Source organism: Aythya marila (assembly GCF_965140915.1).
Source record: "Aythya marila genome assembly, chromosome: 3".
NCBI classification, from domain to species: domain Eukaryota; kingdom Metazoa; phylum Chordata; class Aves; order Anseriformes; family Anatidae; genus Aythya; species Aythya marila.
The window spans coordinates 103,787,906-103,808,716 of NC_139044.1; the positions used below are offsets into that span (position 1 = coordinate 103,787,906).

At 41.5% G+C, this 20,811-nt stretch overlaps 1 protein-coding gene across 1 annotated transcript in view; it reads left to right on the forward strand.

Moving 5' to 3' along the window:
• Positions 1-648: 648 nt before the first annotated feature.
• Positions 649-20,811, forward strand: part of TAF1B (TATA-box binding protein associated factor, RNA polymerase I subunit B) — a 49,041-nt gene continuing 28,878 nt past the window's right edge. The window contains exons 1-8 of the mRNA XM_082755971.1: positions 649-702; positions 1,485-1,583; positions 2,089-2,176; positions 4,048-4,145; positions 4,441-4,536; positions 5,110-5,242; positions 8,749-8,905; positions 15,456-15,555. Coding sequence (XP_082612097.1) covers positions 685-702; positions 1,485-1,583; positions 2,089-2,176; positions 4,048-4,145; positions 4,441-4,536; positions 5,110-5,242; positions 8,749-8,905; positions 15,456-15,555 — 789 coding nt within the window. The 5' untranslated portion in view covers positions 649-684. The remainder of the gene's footprint in view (positions 703-1,484; positions 1,584-2,088; positions 2,177-4,047; positions 4,146-4,440; positions 4,537-5,109; positions 5,243-8,748; positions 8,906-15,455; positions 15,556-20,811) is intronic.

Below are 20,811 nucleotides of genomic sequence, written 5' to 3' on the forward strand. Positions count from 1 at the left end.
ATTATGTCCCCTTGGAGGTGAAGCCTCCATCCTCCTCTGAGGTGAAGCAACTGTACATATCACCTCAGTGAAGCACCCTGTGTCCCCTCAGAGGTGAAGCCTCCATGTCCCCTCAGGAGGTGATGCACCCATACATGGCACCTCAGTGAAGCATGCCATGTCTCCTCGGAGGTGAAGTCTCCATGTCCCTTAAGTGAAGCACCCTGTGTCCCCACAGAGGTGAAGCCTCCTTGTCCCTTCAGGGGTGAAGCATCCATGCACACCACCTCAGCGAGGCACCCCGTGTCCCCACAGCGATGGCACATCCACATCCCCTCAGCGGGGACCCCCCCATGTCCCCTCAGTGTCCTTCTCTCCCCCTGGGGACCCTGTGTGCCCCTCGGCGAGCCCTTCATCACCCCCTCGTAGCCCTCACCCCATCCCGCTGCGGGATGGCGGCGGGACGGGACACCGGGCACTGGGGCACGCGGGAGGGCTGCAGACAGCCGCCACCAGCCGTGCCCAACACCACGGTGCCACGGCAGGGGCCACAACCCCGAAACAGCCCCACAGGAGGCTCCCGGCCGAGCAGCGGGGCCGGAACGCAAGCAGCGGGGCTGGCGTTTCCGAGCCGGGCCGCGGCGGGGCGGCTCAGTGCGGTTGCCATGGTGGGAGCCCCGGGGCGGCTCCGCGGCGGCTGCCGGCATGGACGAGGAGGAGGCGGTGCGGCTCCGGGAGCCGCGGGGGCGGCTGCTGCGCCCGGGGATGGCGGCGCTTCCCCGCCGGCCCCTCGGGGGCTGCGGGCGGCGGGGGAGGGCGGAGGCGCCGCGGGGATGGGGGCGGCGGGCGAGGGCCGGGCAGGGTACCCTCAGCCCCATTGGGGTCCTTTCAGCCCCATGAGGGTCCCCTCAGCCCCTTTAGGCTCCCCTCAGCCCCAGCAGACCCCCCTCAGGGAGCTGCCCGGCCCCAGCCCGCGCATGTGGGGCTGCCGCAGCCCCGCAGCTTTCCCCCTTTTTCTGGGGGTTTCCCTCTGTCCTCCTTCTCCACCCATTTTCCCTCCTCCCCCCATTTTCCCTTCTCCCCCAGTTTCTCTGAGGTGTAACCCTTCCCCTGAGCCCAGCTCTCCGCCCAGTCGTGCACGCTTTCCTCCACATGGTTCTTCACGTTGCTGCAAGCTTAGTTTTACTTTCGCCTCTCAGTGTCTGCTTTCTGTCTTATTTTACTCCCTTTTCATTTCGGATAGGTGTTTTTTGCTTGTTTTTCATGCCATGCCCAGTGTGGTGTGAACTATTATCCCCCTTATACTAAAATTCACAAAGTATCTTGCCACCTTCTTGTTCAGTTATCTGCAGCTAACAGCAAATATTACTTGTTATCTCCACAAGCTAAGATAAAGGGCACGTGTTTACTTGTCCATAAATAATTTCCAAAGCTCTGCAGTAGCCTAGTAATAGCGTTACTTGTTGTATTTGGATGCATGTGAAACTATTTTTTTTTTCTTTTAGAGAGATTTCAACGAACGCTGCGTGCAGTGTTCAGAAGTAAACTGGGGCCTTACTGACGGAGGCAGGTTTTATTGCAGAACTTGCCACAATGTTACTGAGGTAAAAACCAAAGCTATTGACCTTCAAATAGGTTTATTTTGGTTGTTTTGTTTGTTTATTTGATTGTTTTATGTAAGAAAATGTTTGTTTGTCTGTTTTTCTCCTTGACATTAGAAGTTGAAGGCATTATCATGATTCTTCCTTTTTAACGCTTGAGTTAACACTGTTGCAAACAATTCTGTTCCTTCAAGTCATAAAGTCTAAAACAAGCCAGTGTTGGACATGGTGCTGCTGTAGCCGTAGTGCTGGTACAATGTCTGGATGCCTTTAAAGTATTGCTTGGTTATTGCTGCACTTCAGTTCAGTGCTGGTGTAGGCAAACTGATGCACATCACCTCTATGTCCAGAATAGTCATTCTCTATTTTTGGTATTTCTGAATGAAAAGTGTCTGTCTCTTTTTAGTTTAGGAAAATTGAACCAATTCCTTCATTTTATTTTATAGTGGAGCAATTGACGCAAGTTAGGCCTGGCTTTTTCTTGCTAACATCCATTACTGTTTTGCAGAGATCTAGAGACGTTGTAAACACTGAAGTTACTTGTAATGCAAGAATACAGACAATCTCCAAAGGCTCAAGAAATCGAGGAAAAAGTGGTATGTATGTGCTTCTCTCTGTGTTCTGCTTAAGAATGACTGTACTGGGTCAGTTCAGTCAAGGTTCACCTAACACATTGTCTTTGACAGTGGCCAAAAGTAGATAGCTAGAAAAGACCAAGAGCAGAAACATAATACATGCCCCAAATGCTGTCGAAACCTTCAGCAGCCCCAGCTTCAGTGGCACAGGTGCCTCTGTGAAGCTGGTGGTGGATTTTTTGCGTTGAGCAGAGCTGTGTATTACTTACCAACGCTTTGATTTGTGCAAGGCAATACTCACTGAAGATACCTATGGCATTCATTCAGATGTGGTGATCCCTTTGGTTCTTCCTTGTATGACTATCACAAAAGAGAAAAGTCGTCTCTCTTTGTAAGAGAGGTGTGACAGTGCTCTGACTTAAAGAATGTTAGTTCAGCTTGCGTTGAAGGTACTTGGCCCTGTGATCTACACAGAAACCGATGTGGATGAGACTTCATACAGTTAAATACCTAGAGTAAGGTAGTGCAGCGTTACATCTTCCATCCTAAATCACTTCTACACTTCTAATTTCATGGCTGAGAAGTACACTAGTCATTACATATGGTGATATGCTCTGTGTGTTACGGTGAGGCTGCTGCTGGAGCTATGAACTCATGCTGTGATGGCTGGGTAGTTGTGTTACTGTTGTGGTCACTTTCAAAGAGCAAAAATGCATTTCAATGCTGACTGAAGTGTGGGGTTATTTTTATCTCTGATGGGCTAACCTATCTTCACTGTACTGTGGTGGCAGTAGATTACTGTGTTACGTTGAAAAGAACAATTGTGGGAAAGTGAAGGGAGGAGTGAAAAAGGGAGCAACCTTAACATCTCCACCTGTCTCTATCCTTTATTGCTCCTAAAGTCTGATTTGTGTACTATTCTGAGCTTTTTACTTTTCCTTTTGGGGTTGTCATTAGCAATCCCCCGTAATTAAGAAATAAATCCTTACCTATGTAGAGTCCCTTCTGCAAGTGCAGTTATGTTACACTACGGCAGCTTATTTTCCTACGTTTGTAGGAGCAACTGGATCTCTGGTTACCAGATAAAGCTAATATCATAAAAGCAGGGTAGAAATTTTTGGCAGATAACTTCTAAGATGGTGAGAGGCAAGGTGCGATTGGAAGAAACAAAACTGAAGAACAGGTGTGGAGGGAATGCAGAGGAAATTAGGAAATGCAGACAAATTTTCTAAGGCCAAAAGCCTGTAAGAGGGACTAGCAAATATGGAGAGGTGAGGGTGAAAAGTAAATATCGTGCTGTCTGAGGAAATGGTGAATAGTTTGGAACAGGCCCTCTCCTTTCAAAATTAACCTTTTGCTGCGATGTGCTAGAAGCGTTGAATGTCTGAGAACCTTTCATTTAAGGTTGTAGGATTCAGTGAGAGACAACGGTAAAGAACAGGGTGATACTGTTTTTTTTTTTTTCCGTGACTTACCACTGCAACATAATGTATTCCAGTTTTCTCTGCTGGGAATGGGAAAGAAAAGATTGTATTTAATTTTTTTTAATGATAGGTTCTCAGCTATTTTAAAACTGGTCACTTGACAACTCTCCACTTGATTTCAAATGCCGTATTAGAAATTATTGTGAAACACATTATTGCTGGGAAATGTGCAGAGAAAGCACTTGTTCACTAATGTTGCTTCTTTTTTAAGACTGAATAAATGGAAGTTAATGGAATATTCAGTGTAGCTGGTCTTTGCTCTTGGATCTGAAGTTACTTAGTGGAGACATGTCTCTGTCCGGTCCTGGAATGAAATATTAAGTGGCAATAAGTGTGCATACATTGTTTTTTTTTGTTTGTTTGTTTGTTTATAAAGGAAATAAAAAGCTTTTTCGTTTTTTAAATTAGAGGAAGGCTGGGAATGGTACGTTTGTGAAGGCTTTCAGCTGATACTCAAGAAACAAGCTGAAGCTCTGGAAGCACTAGGAGTGTGTCCACAAATGAAGGTATGTAAAGATCAGCCTAAGTTCTCCACAGTATGAGTGTGCAACCAGAGGTGTTATTTAAAAATACTGTAATTTTGCAAGTGACTCAAATAACCCCCCTTTTAAAGAACTACTGAGTACATGTAAACAAACTTAATTTTCCTGGTAATTTTAAAACATGATTTATAAATTGGAGGTAATGAAGTCAGAGCTGGAATATAATTCAGATTCCTGAATTAGCAATTATGCTCTGTTCTCTCAGAAATTAATGGTTTTCTAAACTTTGCACTAATCGCTGTCCATTTTCACTTACCAGGATGAAATTCTGTGCAATTTTTGGAGGCGTTACCTCCAGAAGAGCCAACAGGCGTATTGCGACAGACCAGCTAGTGAAGCTGTCAAGGCATTATCAGTAAGTGAAAAGCTCAGATCCCATGAGATGTGGAATATTTTTTTAAAGAGCAGCAATATAAACCTTTGTTTAAGCTACATATCTAGCTCACATTAATCTCATGAAGAATATCTTCTAAATGGGGTACCACATGTCTGTTTTTTCCTTCCATTTCAAGAAACAAATACTTCTGAATATGTGAAGTTGCTTATTTAAACATGTTTTTTTTGTCTTGGCATACATTGCATGTAGATAGAGCAGAGATTATAATAAAAAATACATTATTCCAAAGTTACTTATCTCATCAAACTTTATAAATCACCTACTTTCTGGTTATTGTAGCAGACTGGAATGTAATGGGATCACTAGAAATCTTTTTTCTTTTTTTTTTTTTTTTGTCTTGAGAAATATTTTAAAAATATTTTTGTAGGCTTTCCTTACACACTGGTGATTCACAAAGCAAATTAAATCCAAACTGTTGACATTTTAACTTCATTTACTGTAGATCTTGCATCTGTTATTGCTTTATTTTGTTTACTCAGATTGAAACAGTAACTAATAGTAGATAATACTGAGACTTATTTACAAAAACAGGTGTGTGATAGCAGTACAGACATGGATAGTGAACCCGACAGACCTAGCCTCCTTCACTTGTTGTCTCTCTCTGAAAGCGATGGAGATCTACAGACAGATTGCAGCTTTGCCTCCTCAAGTGGCAAGGTCTCAGGTAGGAGCAATGACCCGAAGTATCTGGAAACTGTTTTAACTGTTTTTGTAGAGTTGTACATACATCTTACGTGTAGTTGTGTAGAACAAATTGGAAGAACTTCTTGACATGTGGTTAGAAAGTGCAGTTTTCAGTCCTATTTGCCTCTACGGTACTTCATATTCTACCAGAAACAGAAGACTTTTTATTATTTAATTTTATTTCCCCTTCCTACAAGGAGATGGAAGTTGAACAGGGCCTGGAAATGCAGGAGGAAGGTATTTTATAACCAGATTGCTCCACGTGTCCTGTTTGCAAGGGGGAAAAAAAGTGCTATTAATCTACAAAGCTAGATGTTCACAAACAAAAAAAGATGTGGTGCTAAAGAATAAGCACTCAAGCTAACAGCACAGCTGTCAGTCACAACTTCCAAGTTAAAAAATAGGAGCTGGTTCTCATTTCTTTTTCTTCTGGATATTATGGTGGTTGTTTTTTCTGCGTGTGTGTGTCTTTTTATTTATTGTTTTGTTTTGTTTTTCCCTATGTCCTTATTTACCTTTCTCATATTTTTCCTTCGTGCTTTTGGTATTTCTGTATTTTTTGTCTCTGCATTCTGTTTACTGCTTTCCCTATAGCCTCATTTATCCAAATTCTTCTTGTAACATTGCTTCAGTTTCTTCTTTCTGCTCACAAATCAACTTAAAAGCATTTACATTTGAATGAACAGGAACATTTGAATTAAAACGTTATAGAAAATTTGAGCCTTCGGTGCTGTGCAAGTGTAATGCCAGACAGTGCTGCAATGTCTGCTACTGGAAATACATTACAAGGCATATTTGAAAAGTTTTGCTTGCACTCTAAACTTCTGATTCTTTGCCTTTTTTTTGCTTTATTCTTTGCTTACATTTTCCTTCTTTGTCTGTTTCAATGTTTATTCTTCCCATGTTACATGGTCGTGGTCCTCTCTCCGTCCTATTGCTGTTCTTCTGTGGTATTGCCTGCCTACCCTCAGAAGAATGCAATCTTGTTCTTTCACATTTTTCTCTTTTTCATAAAGCCCAGAAATGATAGAATGAGAAACTTGATCTGCAGCAATTAGAAATGTTGAGAAACTTTAAAACTTCTGAGTAGAGGTAGAGGTGGGGAAAAATGGTGCAAAAAATGGTGACAATTTTTTTCCAATGTAGTGCAAACACTTTTCATCATATTGCACTAAAATGAGAAGATTTTTAGGTAAAGAATTTGTGTGTTCATACACATTGCAGATCCTGAGTGTTAAACACATGCATGTTGTGTGAATAGGAAAGAATTCAGTGAAGTACTCCATTGAATTTTCTTCCCTTTTTTGTCTCTAGAGAAACTTGTTTCTTCCTTGTTACTTGTGTCTCTTATTATTTAGAATAATTTATAGAATAATTTAGAATAATATTTTAGTTTTAGAATTGTTACATAGCCTAAAGATAGGCCACACTTTAACATGTTGTTCTTGGTTGGTTGTTTCAGGGATTGAATTCACCTGTAAGTAGCCATACCTGTTCCACTAAAAGCACTTGAAGCGGATAAGAGCTTAGTGGCACTAAAAGCACATTTTGGAGAAATAAAACCTTCATAGAAATTGTTTGTATATTGAAATTTAACACAAGAAATACCAGATGTAATGTAGTCGACCAGAAATTATTAGGAAAATTCATAGGTTTCCCCTCCTGTGCTGTTTTTATTGCTACAGATTCAACACTCTCTTTATTTCCTAAGAAGCTTCTCCAACATTCAAGTGTTTTTTTGTATTTTTTTTTTAATTTTATTTTTTTGTTATTTTTGTGTAGGGATAATAGCAAATTCCACCGAGTAGAGCGCTGAGATATTGCTAGGGAAGCCTATTAAACCCTTAAATTATTAGCTGCATGTAATTGTGTGCTGTCATGCCTTGCATAAGCTGCAAGAAATAAAAGGAAATTGTGTGCCATCATTAAGGCCACAAATATAATGAGGATTATTCTAAATTGAGTTGAATGTGAAATTAATAATGAAGCTTCAGTCACGAAGCTGCCTTTAAGCACATGCGTCCACGTAAAAGGTGAACCTGTTGACTAAAAGGATTAGCTGCTGCTCCTGCCTTTATTCTCCAGCGCACGTATGCACAGCAGACATCTCAGGATCCTCTCACTACACCATTTCTTTGCACGAGGAGCGTGTGTGAGCTGGCTCTTTTAACTTCTTGCTGCCTCCCTGCTACTCCCGACAGTGTTTTAGGAGCCGGTAGGTGGCATCAAAGCCTAATTCTGGCTCAGAAATGCAAGATTTGCAGTTTTCCTCTGTGGCAGTGGGCTCCACACCTGTACTCGCTGACCACTGACACCTCACAGACCTGGCTGTCGCCCACCGGCGTAACCACGGAGCTACCAAATCCTCTGAAGTTTTAAATTTATTTTTTTTTCAGGCTGCTTGCTGTGGCCCTGCAGCTCCCAGCTGGCGAGCTGGGGATCCAGCCTTCGCTGTTCCTGCCCGAACAGGCGAACAGCGTGTGGGAAAGCAGTGGGGAAAGCCTCCACAGAGGCTGGTGTTTTACGTTGGTGTGCTTTAAATACAAAACATTTTCATTTGTGCCGGCTGCTTCATGATGAAGCTTTTCTTTTTCTCTTCCTCCTTCCCTGAACTCCAAGGTTTCACTGCCGAAAAGGTTTCCAACACATAAGTCACTCCCCTAAATTAAATTTCTCGTTGCTGCTTCTCATTTTTTAATGATTCATCTCAGTAAGGATGTAGGGAGGTGTTGCTTGCTTTGTAGCTGGTTTTTTGTTTGTTTGTTTTAACCCTCTTTACCGTTTGATGCATTTGTGTTCTAAAGCTGGTTTTCTTCATTTAATTTAGTTGTTGTTTTTTTTTAAATAATACCTACATTTCCACAGCTAGAGAACATGTGGCAGATGGATACGCACCATAACTTAAGTAAAGTCTCTGCAGTGTAGACTCACTGTACCACAAGTCACAACTAACTTTACCTTTCAAACTTTCAGGTGCTGAAGTTTAAAACTCTTTAAATCCCCACCTCCAAGGTATTGATTTAAGCACAGAGAATTTGCCCTCGTTTCCCCACTGCTCCCTTATCTATCAAAGGGAAAATAGTATTCCCAGCTCATGGTAGTTTTATGTCGTGTAGGAGTTAACAGCTTCCTTGAGCTCTCCAAGTTTAAGTGCAGCTCCCACTGAATGGTCTGGTTTTGAGTGAGGTTTGTCTGAATATGATCCAATGTCTTCATAAATTGCTATTTCACTTGATTAAACAGGTTGTCCTCTCACATTATGGTAGATGAATAAATTACTTAAGCTGTTTATTAGCGAAAATACCTAAACTACCAAGCTGCTGCAAAGTAAAGATTTGAAAATGTGACTAGTTGCTGAACCACGGTCTTTGTACGCTCCTTAATCCTGTGTTCTGTACACCAAGGTTGTGTGTGTGTCATATTAATTACTCATTTTTTTCCTTTTTTTTTTTTTTTTTTTTTTTTTTTATTAAACATAAACCAAAGAATGTACCTCCGTGTGCTCTGGATCGGTAGATGGTAGACTGTATTTAATGAAGAATCAAAAGGAGACGCTGAGGATGTCAATGCCAATGACCCTTTCGTTCTGTTACATGGCATTGCTCTGGCTGAGAGAACCGATGACATTATCTGATCTCTTAAGGTATGAACAGTCTCCAGTGAAATATTTGTTATAAATGTCTTATAAATAATATATTTTTTTTTTTAATTAGAGCTTTACTGTTGCCCTGTTGGTTGCTTGCTCAGTAACAGTGAGAAGTCTCCTACGTGTAGTTTCCTTATCTTTTATCCGATGTAATTTGTGAAGCTGCTTAATGAGAACACTCCTCCATTGCTTGCAGTGAATCTCAAAAACCTGTAAGGGTTTGGTGCTCAAGAAGCTCTTTATCCTTCTCCTCTGAAATTTCTTAAGATTCCTTGGAGGTGTGTATGGTCACGTTTTTGCTATTTTTGCTGTTGTCAGCATGCCAGAAAATGAGTAGCTGTTCCCCAGGACTTACGTCAGTGTCATCCTACAAACAATGCCAGCAGTATACAGCGATCTGGAAGGCAGCTAGGCAGCTTCACGCACGGGAGTGGGGACGCAGAAATTAATATAAGAAGCCCTTCTTTGCCGTCGTATCTTTTTATCTGTAATCATCAGAGTTCGTAATAATAGAGCTGTTAATGTAGTAGATGTAAAATGTTCTAACAGCAGGGTTTGGTGCTAAATATGGGGATCATCAGGCTACTGCTGACAATGCAACTCCCTTCTACCCCCTACAACATGGATATGAACACGCTCCTTATTTTCGGAAGGAACAAAAATTAATTTGTCAAGTTTGTTTTGGTTGTTGTTAGTGATGAGTACTTTAAATCAGGCCTAACTAGCTTGCATTCAGGACTTCTTGGGGTTGCCTTGGAAGACCTTTTTGTGTGCAGACACTCCTTTTTAACAAGTTTTGAAATGGTGGATATTTCTAAAAAATACGGGGAGATTTATTTTATTTTTTTTAACCAAAACGTAAGGAGCAGAAAGATCAAGTAACTGTAAGTGGGCAATCCGAGGTGCACTGGAAGAAAGAAAAGGAGAAACCCATTCAAGATTCATTCAAAATGGCAGGTTTCAGTTCTTTAATTTTGCTTTTTCAAATCTATAACCTGTAGGTTAAAAGACAAGGTCACATATATGGTACACATAACTAGTATTGGTGCTGAAAGTCTGATTGACTTATCCCAGAGCCTTATCTTCCATAATGGCTTTTCCCCTCTGTACTGCTGACCCTCCTACCACTTTTCTAGCTTTGTACAAGCTTTCTAAGAACAATGGGCATTGAAGAACACTCTTCTCTGAGTATTTTTTAGAAAGGAGATGTTTCAGTGTCTTGAGTGTAAAATGAGTTAAGCTAAATTATTTCGATGTTAAACAATATTTAATCCTCTGATTTAACTTTAGGGGGTGGCCGTTGCCTTCATCAGTGATAATCACACAAACTTGTGTGTTTGCATAGCTAGGTATGCTGTTGCATAAAAGATGCTTGTAAAATGTTCAGCAAAATGCCACGGTGTTCAGAATTCGCACTGCAATACAGAAGTAAATACTGAGTAGATTAAGAAATAGTAGAAATCAAAAGTAGCTTTCAATACACAATTTATTACTGACTAGTATTTCCCTAAGGACATTTTGCAGGAGTCAGAACTACCCTGGCCTACTCTGTGTTTTTTATCAGTGATTAGAAAATGAATATAAAAATCCGGTCTGATAATGCACGTATATGGCAAAACTCCAAGTAGTAAATAACAGTTACTAGGATGGAGCAAACGTTGCACAGTAATAAAGAATTATTGCTTAGCACATCCTGTTGGGAGAGAGAAATCAAATATCTGTTCTTGGGTCTGTTCTTTTTACCTTGGAAACTGTTTCTGGAAAGCATCTGGGGTCATACTGGGCAAATACGTCCTCACACGTTCCTGTCTTAGTATGATACTGTCTTTTTTTTCTTTTTTCTTTCATTTCTTTGTTTTAAAAAGTGAAAAAAGGAAGGAAAAAAAGGGCAGAACTTGGCTGGAGTGTTGATTACATATTAGTGGTGCATTGTTGTGTTTGGCACTTCAAAAGCTGGGGACTGCAGGAGGGAGCCAAGCAACTGGTGCAGAACCTGGAGAAACATCCTATGCACTGAGATCCTTCAGAGCTCAGCACAAATGCCCGAAAGGTTTTAGAGAAAACATGTAAGCAGCAAAAATGCTGGAAAAGGAGAGAAAAAATCAGATATTAAATACAGCAGAGAGACATCATCAGAAATTAATAATTGGAAATTGAAATAAGAAGATTTGAAAGAGAACGCATCATTTAATTTAGGTACAATGTATGGGTTTAATATTCTCATAAGTGCATGAATCTAGTGGGCAATGACTTTAAATGCACTGAACATACGACTGAGTTAAATGCAAAAAGTGATGCTTGAAAGAATGCCATTTGTATTGCAAAGTTTTACAATGATACGATACTCCTATAAGGCTGTAATTACATTATCATGCTTCCCTCCCTACCCTTAAGGCCTTTGCCTTTCACGAGTTTGATGAAGAAGGGGAAAGAAGGCTAAACTGCAAGAACTACCATAAGGCTCCTCTTTTCTCCCTTCTGAATATTTAAGTTGAAAAAATGAGACAAAAATGAGACATCTTTGCATGCAGCAGGATACGCAGATCAAAATAGCAGCAGAGCAGAGATGAAAACCACGCAGAGAAAAACATGAAAGATTCAGCACTGCCTTTTAAATCTTTATAGGCAAATTGTGTTGTTTAAACCACCTGAATTACAGCAGTGCTTAAAAGTTCTGCCTCCTTTCGTCCTCAGTTTGGTTTTCTCCCCACCTTGAAGTCAGCTGACTCCTGCTCCTCCCTTGTGACACATGCTTAGGCACCATGCTAGGGCAATCTGCCAGTTTTTAAAGGATTTACAGCCCCAAAAATACACTCCTCCTTGCTGCTTGACACACTTAACAGAAAAACACTACAATTACCTCCTCCGAAAGGCACACTTTGATTTAAAAATAACATTTCAACAACCTTCTGGTCTGGTCTGTAACAAATTAAATCCTTTTCCATTGCGAATAATCTCACAGTGCTCGATGCGTGGTATTTTATTTATCTAAATAATTAATAAAATTGTGGTTCTGCAGGAAAAAAAAAGAAATCAGGATGCTGGACTCGGTGAGGCTGAGAACTAATGCCTTTCAAATGAGGTTATACCCAGCTACGCTGGCAAGACCGAACTTGTAATCAGTTTGTGGCATTGCTGTGTGGCTTTAGCAGATGCATCATTTCCTCGTAGTATGCAGAGGACGGAGGATTTTTTTCACACTTAGGCCTGACTAATGCATGCTGCTGCTGCTGCTGTAATTATGAGAGCAGGGACTGCCTCCTGTGTGTGTGCCATTCAAGTTTTCAAGCACTGTGCTGATACAACGTAGTCCTGCGAGTGTTGGGATCGCCGGGCTGTGAAATGACAGGTTTGGAGGAAGAGCAGGCAGAAGAAACTGTTCTCAAGTGCTGTTCCAGATCTGGGCTTCTGGAGTAAGTTTTAACAGCCTGAATCATCAGTACATTGTATTCATTACAGGGTATTGATGCCATTTCAGGTATTTTTAGAACATAAAAGCAACTCTTCACCTGAGAAAAGAGCACGTTTTTTGTGTAGGGACAGTCATTCCAGGCAGGTTCAGGAAAGATGTCATTGTTGTTGTTTTTTTTACACAGTTGCAGTGCTTTGACATGAGAAGTTAAATTTGGACCGGGTGATCTTAGAGGTCTTTTCTGACCTAAATGATTCTATGATTAAATTTTTTAACAAAGAAACAAAAAACACCCCGCCGTGTTTGCAGACATCTCTCGTCCATTGTGGAGTAAGGACGTGCTTCTGCATAAATATTGCTGCCTTTTCTCTTGTGGGTGCCAGCACTCACCCCCCTTATGGTGTATTAGTTGACAGGAGATCAGGAAAATAATTTCTGGTTTTGCATGAGAAGGTTTCACTGGACATTTCAGTGCAGTGTGATTTGCTGCCTGGCTGTCCCTTTCCACCTCGTGGCAGCTGAGTCTGGAGATCTATCTGGTTGCAGTCAAACCCTGGAAGACAAAAGCCCAGTTTTCAACCTAATCCCCTGTCTGAAAAGTCCCACAAGTGCTTTTGTCAGCAGGGAGGAGACAGGAGTGTGATGCGGAGGACAGAAGGGAGGGTGGGATTTCCCATTTTGGAGGCAGCAAGCTGTTAGGGTGGCTCACCTGCAATCATAACTGCACCACACCCCACGGCCTTGATTGTTTGTCCTCTTCCAGCTGCTGCTGTGCTGGCTCAGGAGGCCGCCGCTCTCAATTTCTTGGTGCTACCTCCTCAGATCTGGCAGCTGATTGTGTGATTGCTCCTTACCAAGGGTGCATCAAAGCTTATGTTCAGCTGAGGCAGTAATGGGACGCTGTTGCTGGAAGGGGAAGGTCTCGCTTCCCCTCTCTGCTCCTGCTTTGTGATGTCTCCCCTTCCTCCTGCCAGTTCTGACACTTTTTGAAGCCACCCATGAGCCTTAGTTTGTTAGAAGACAGGAAGCACACACCCAGCTTTTCTTCTTCTTGCAGTAGGGCAATGGGTTTTGCCTGCTGTTGTGAGTTAAATTTGTGGAAGAGGAAGATAAGCAACAGGAGGAGGGAATCACAGCTGGCTACACTGAGCCTTTGGGTTGTCTCAGTCCACTCTGTGAAGCCATCCCTCAGATTTCAGTGCTTCAACTCATTGCTGCTGACCTAAAGCAAGCAAGGAGCTGTCCTGCAGGCTGCTCATCAGATCAGGCAGGGTGGTGAAGATGAGCAGCAGATGCTGGGTTTGATGCTAACCCAGCAAACATGCGGAGCAGCGCACGTTTCCATTTGGGATGCAGAAATGCTACTTGCACAGGTTGTTTCTGCCAAAAAAAAAAAAAAATAGCAAAATGTACATCGCACAATTTGATATAGGAAGGACCCTTACCTCATTTAAGTGGCCAATATGCAGAGCTTTGAAATAAAAAAGTATTAGGCAGCGTGGTTGTTCAGATTGCTGTAACTTTGCAGAACTCCTTATAAATGCTGGGTTTATTCTAACTGAGAAACAGGTTTGATTGAGAGGCACTTTTCATTTTAATATCACTTTAAATTCATTTTTCTAATTAAATAGAGCATTCAGTTACAAATATTTTTAAAAAGGGTTTAACCATAACCTTCTCCCACAGTAACTGGCCTTTATATAAAATTGTAGTCAGCTTCCAAGCACGTACCCCGTGATATGCAGCGAGTGGTGGTGGAGGTGCAGTGCTGGAAGAGGAACGGTGAGTCCGTGCGCTGCAACAGGCTGAGGATGGGGCTGAATCATCAGCGAAGACATTGCTCTGCCTCGTCCTTGTTTGTTGTTGTTGTGCTTTTCCTCTTCAGACGCATTTTGTTTGGCAGCCAGAGATTGCTGTGCTCTGCAGAAGCTGGTCTTTCTGCCCGGGGGCTGGGTCTGACTAGGGCTGGAAGCCTTTAGGGACTGCCCCGCGCCGGGAGCAGGAGCAAAGCCCAGCTTGGCAAGCACAGAGGATCCTACAAGGGGCTTGTGGAGTCTGTAGGCTAAGACATAGCTGGTCTGCCTTGCAAGATCAGAGAGAGGGATGTTGTGCAGAAGGCACAGCAGGCAGGAGAGAAAATTGTTTCCAAATCTCTAATATTATTTAAGGAACAGGGTCTGGTCTGCTTGGTGTTAACTCATTCCAGTTTAAATTATGACTTGAACAAAATCGTTCTGGAGAGGAAGAGCCACGAAGGCAGCTCTAACTCAGTCCTGTGGGAGACCACTAACAGGCATCAGTCTGGTGTGAGAATAGTGCCTGTTCCCCTGCAAAGATCGATGCTTCTTCGGTGCTTGCCTTGCCTGCTGTAAAAGCCCACTAAGATGCTGGATAAGAGCAGAGGTTTCGTGTGGTGGTGGCTTTTTACTGGTAGCTGTTGTTAAATCCCATCAGATCTATTAAATAAATAAGTAAAAAATAAGAAAAAAAAATCCAAAATATTGTTGTAAACCATTTACCAAAGCCAGCTTTTAAAGAGGAATTACTTCAGTTCAAACTCAAAATAAAGGATTTTGTATTTTATGAGTGTACAATATCATTTTTATTCCTTCTAAAATAATACTTTTTCTTAATCAGACTACAGAAAGTAATTAACTGAGTTGCACTTCTGTGTACACCTGCATAATTTTGTGACATCCCTCTTACCATATTTTGTACTCTAACCTCCTGCAGCAGAAAGTGTTTCATCTCCAATTTGGGAAATTTACTTAAAGCCTTCAAATTTTGAAAGAAAGCTTCCATGCCACTCAAGGAGGCTTACGGCAGTTTCAAAAATGCAGTAGCTGAAGAATGTGCAGAACAAACTGTATGCAGGCGTGTTGATTGTAAGCTCATTGCCATAACAGTGTCATTTGTCAGTCATACCTGAGCTTGAACCTAAAGGCCTGTTAAATGTTTGAACGGGTTTTCGTGCAGCGGAGCATGTCGGGGTGTAGGACTTCAGACAGAATTTCTTAGGCAGCATAAAGCTGATGTTATTGCAAATCAGATACTGATTTGTGGATTAATTTTAGAATAAACGTACTTTTGTCATAGTAAATATTATTTTAATTTGGTCTTCTTTTTTTTATGCAGGTTTGTTGTTGAAGGTCACATTCCGTATTTGAACGTTTATCAGGATTTTCCAGAGAAGATGAAATTATATGGCCTTGATCTTAGGATCTTCTGTGTCGAGGTAATTTTTTCCTTAAAATTATAGATATATATTTTTTTAAAGTTATTTTTTGTGTCTTTTTGGGTAAATGTACTAATAAATTGATGAAATCTATTCTTACATTGTAGAGGTCATGTTTCACATTTTTATTGGAGACTGCAGAAACCATTGCAATCAGTGACTCTGAACTCTTTAAGCTTTAATTAGCCTTATTAGGCTGATTACCTAAGTTAAAACAAAATCAGTAAGTACTTGTGGAGAAAAAGGTATTCAGCACTGCACTTGGAACATTCAGAAGTAGGACTTGGCTCCATGTCTAAGGGCAATATAATATCACGTCTCTTAAACTTATTTGTGTAAAATCAAAAGAAATATTTTTGCTCAGTATTGTTTAGATACCATCTTCTGTTCTGTGTCTTGGTGTACTGGTTGAAATACGTGAAACCTAAAATCTGCATGAGGGGATTACTGACCTTCTGGAGGCTGCAAGGCGAGAGACAGTCTTGAGTAAAATGTAAATTGTCCCTTATTTAGGATTACTGCGTATTCTGCTGATGGTTGCCCACTGGTGTTTGTGTTCCAGGAAAAAAAAAAAAGTTAATTACGGATTGTTGAGGTGTGCAAATTATACATTAGCTTTCAAACACAGAAAGCAGCAATTCTGCTGACAGGAAAAGGTGGGTTTTCATCTGCTGGAAGGTGTGTGTAGCCAAGGTCCTCAGTGATGCTGCTGCAAGTAATGTTACTGTTCTCCAGCATGTAGCTTTATTCAACAGGTCAGGAGTTGTTCAGAAGCTAATCTGTAAAATCTTTCTCTTAGACCTTTCCATAATAGAAAAGATTCATCAGGTTGTAAATTTAGAAATTGTGGTTGTAAATTTTTTTTAACCCTTAATTCTCAGTCTCTCTGTCCTTCTTTGTCTCCATCCTGTAGAGATGTTGTATAACCTCTCAAAGCGGTTACATAAAGCTCTGTTTTTTTATTTAGTCAGGCCAAAGTACAAACAAAAATCACAATCCTACAAAATACAGGTAAAATGTTCATACAAATTGCGACCCTAGAACTTGTACTGTGTCTCAGAGTGGGAGATCTGATGTGCAGAGAGAAGATGACCTTTGAAGATGTACTGTGTATTTTTGGGATGGAGCTGTTTCTGGCCTGGAGTATCTGATGCCAGTCCTGAAGCTGATTTCATTAGTCCCTGTTAGCTTGTTTTCTCCCAGAGCTGTAGGTTTGCATTATTCTGCTGTCCCTCCATAGTGCGCCTCCACCTCTGGGTTGTATAATGGCTTGGCATGGAGCTGGACGTCACAACTGAAGACCCACAAGCTGGTCAATTTAATCTCATTTCACCTTTTATATGAAAGAGGAACTATAGCCACTTCACTTTCTGTCTGAAACATACGCATAGCATATACATACTTCAATTTTTTCACAAAGTGGAAAAAAAAAAAAAGTTATCTTCATTTGATTTTTGACTTAAAGATTCATCGTGAGTGATGTTATCTAGTGTGATGTGCTAGTTTAGCTTGCAGAAGATTGCATCTGATGTAAAAGCTGAATTGGTGACCTGTGTGTGACAGAAAATCTTGCTTTTCTCTGATCCTGATACTTGCTTTCTCCCCTGCCCCTGACCAAAGTCTGAGTGGAAACACATACTAATCATTTCTTACTTTTGTTTTCATTACGAGGCATAAATTCTCTAAGCTTGATGTCGTGCAGTTTGTTTTCCAGCTGCTGTAATGTTGCAGTGGATTTCTCTTTCTAGGAATATCTGCTCCCTACTCTGCCTGAACTGCTCCTTTAGTAACGCATCCACGGCTTTGTTTGGTTTTAACATTTTTGCCTATATCACTGAGCGAAGGATTGCAAAAACAAACAAAGCCCACAGTAACAAACCAAACAAAACCAACAACCTTCAATCTGCTCCCTACATCTCACGTTCCAGAGCTGATCCTGCTGCTCGTTGCAGCACTGAGATCACCGGTAGCTTACTGCATCCAGTTTTGACATCAGGGCTTTGAGACATTCAAGAGACAAGGTGATTGTCCCGGAGCTGTAAGTTGGATTGTGTAATGCTCCCTTCTGCAAACACAGCCTGCATTCTTTTCTCCTTGGTGTTCTGTATATAATATTCTACAGGCAATTATCTTCAAAAAAACTTTTTATCAGATTGTGATCATCACTAACCAGGCAAGTCAAGGTGCTTTAATGTCATTATTTGTTTTGCTTCAAGTCTGGCGAATGTAAACTGCAGACATTTAAAAAAAAAAATCTAGACATCTGACAAGACTCTTCATGATGTCCTTTTATTCTCTTTTAACCAATTTTTACTGTGTTTGTGTCCTGTGCTAACCTGCTGCAATGCAAATTTTAATCAAGAAGTCATACTAAGTGTTATTTTATCAGTTCAGTGCAGATGAATCTGAACTCGATAAGGCTCACCTCACATATAGACACTCTCAGTGGCTTAAAAGTCTTTTTTGAGAAACAATTCCCCAGATACCCAAAATACACTGGACTTGTACAAGGTTGAAGTTATCATAGCTTTAGAAAAAAAAATAAATGCAACAAATACTACGAGGTGAGTCACATCTACTTTCTATCTGTGTAGTGGTGTGTGTATGTACACAAAACATTTTTTTAACCTTAGCTCATTCAGTATTATTATTATTTTGTATGCATGGAACGTGACTAGTCTCAGGCTTTCCAGCAGATGGATTTCAGTGCTGTGTGTAATACAGGCACGGAGTCTCTATCGCTGCTAATTTTCTTCTGTCCTGCTTTCAATCTAGCAGTTGGGGAAGATCAAAAGCTGCAGCATCTGTCATACAAGGAGAAGTTGAGGGAGTTGGGATTTTTATCCCTGAGAAGAAGAGGCTCAGGGGTGTGGAGCTGAGTGTGTAAAACCTGATCGGAAGGAGTGGATGGACTCAGACTCTTCTCTCTGGTGCCCAGTGAAAGGATGAGACTCCATGGGCATTATTTGAAACACAGGAGCTTCCATTTAAACATAAGATTTATTTTTTTATGTGGAAGGGTGACTGAACATGACCAGGCTGCCCAAAACCATTGTGGAACCTGCATCTTTGGAGATGCTCAAAGCCTGACTGGACACGGTCCTGAGCAAGCTGCTGTATTTGGCCTTGCCTTGAGCAGTGGCGTGGGACTCGACCATCTCCAGAGGTCCCCTCTAACCTCCAGCACGCCGTGGATCTGGTGGTGCAGTGTGCCTTGGGCTGGCAGGAAAGTCCTTCGTGAGCTAGTAATGGACCAGCTAATAAGGAGGGCATAATTTGTCATTCTGTCCAGACTGAGCTTTATTTAAAATACCTGCTACAAAGGTTACTGGTTTTGGTAACCCTGTGTGCAGAGCTCCGGGTGTAATTGCCTCATTTAAAACAAAAAGAAAAAGAAAAAGGAGAGAAAAGGAGCCTCTGCCTCTCCGTATCTCCGTATCATTCATTGTGCTGCATAACTGTTAGATAAATGTGCCAGGTCTAGGTCTAGCTGGAGGTGAGTACTACCTCACAAGTATTTTATAAAAGATAACAGTACTTTATTGAAGAGCTTTGTGTTAAGTGGGAAATGAGTTGTTTATCCATATTCCAAATACGTGCATCTTTCCAATGCTCGCCTTTGTACACCTCCACTTGATTAGACATCCTATTCCTCTATTAAAATCATCTGTATGGTAGGAGGTAGCATCTGATAAAGGGGTTTTGCCTAAATGTACAATCAGAGGGTTCATGGGGCTAACAGCAGCAGCAGCAGGAAGCTCCTGCTTAGCTCCTAATTGACAAATTCTGAGTTCCCAAAACAATAAAAGAAAAGCTAATATCTGTCTTATGCTGCAAAACTGCATTTTGGTAAAGCAGAGTCCATGTGCGCTTATCCCTGTGATAAAAACTGTCTTATGCATCAAGAAAGAATACAATACTTGTGGGTTTTGTTGGTTTTTCTATGCAGATCAAGGCTTTTTCTTCCTATTTGCAATTTGTTTCACTGCACTAAATCACTGCTGATCTTAAGGCATATGCCAATAATTAACACACAGTGATGAGCAGTCATCTTTTCTCTTTTAGGTAGATACCATCTTTGTTTCCTTCGTATTGCAGAGAATATCTGCTTGTTTAAAAGCCTGCTAGTGTAAGACTTCCAGCTGGTTTGTAAATTAGCAGCAGTAGGTATGAAGGTGTACGGCTAATTGGATTTCAGGTTGTTATCGATAGGATCTCTCCTCCAGTGCATCTCCACACGCATTCCTTCTTCCATTTCTACTTGGAGTAGGGATACATCTCGAAGATACAGCCCCTCTGTTTTGCTTTTAGGAGTTTAATCTGTACCCTCGTATAAAACTGATCACAAGCATCTGTTTTCTCTTGAGCTAGCAACAGCTTGCCCTTGCCGGAGGTCTGTTTTCCCTTACATTTCTGACTCAGGGTCTGCGTACTGTATCAGCTGCTGTGTAATCCCTTTGTTTGTGCCTTAAAGCTGCTTCTGCTTTGCTGTCTCAAGTCTACCTGTAGCTTTCATTTGTAAAAAATCATGAGTCTTTGGCGTCTTTTACCCTTAACGCCTCGCAGATCTCGTGCGTGCGCCCAGAAATGCTTTTTGGTTTTGATTCTCGTGTTCTTGACGCACTCGCAAACCTACGGGTAAGCAGGTCACTCCCATGGCTGTTGGGCAACTCGATTTACCAAAGTATTGGAGATAACAAACACGTCATTTTGCAGTATGTGCTGTGTGGAACAGGATAGGTGTAGCCTCATAAATATCTTTCAGATCCTGTTGTCCCGAAGAGCTCCTGGAATGGGCTTCGCTGTGGATGCGCAAGTGGCTGGACTTGGCGAGGGGCCAGACGCGTGACCTCAGTGAGGTTCCCTGCCTTCAGCCTCTCCGCCACCACTAAAATAACTCCTTTCTTCCTAACCCTAGTGAGAAATACTCTTTTTTTTTCTTTCTGAGGGGTGGGGTGCGAGGAGAAAATTGAGCTCAGTGGGTGCTTGTTGAGTTGTGCTCAGAGCTGCCCACCAACCTGCCCTTGAAGGTGGAAGGAATAGGTGGCCACCTCGTTCCTCTTTCTACCAGTTCTGCCCCGAAGTCTGGTGATGGAGCGGCTTCCCTCTAAGAGCCCTTCTCTTCCCGGCCCCTGAGACTGGTGTTGGTACACCTTGTAGTCTAGGAACCTCTTAAGTTAGTTCCTTTTTTGATTTAGGATTTAATTTTGTTCTTATGTCTTCCTTTTTCTTTTTTTAATGATCCTCTGAGTATTG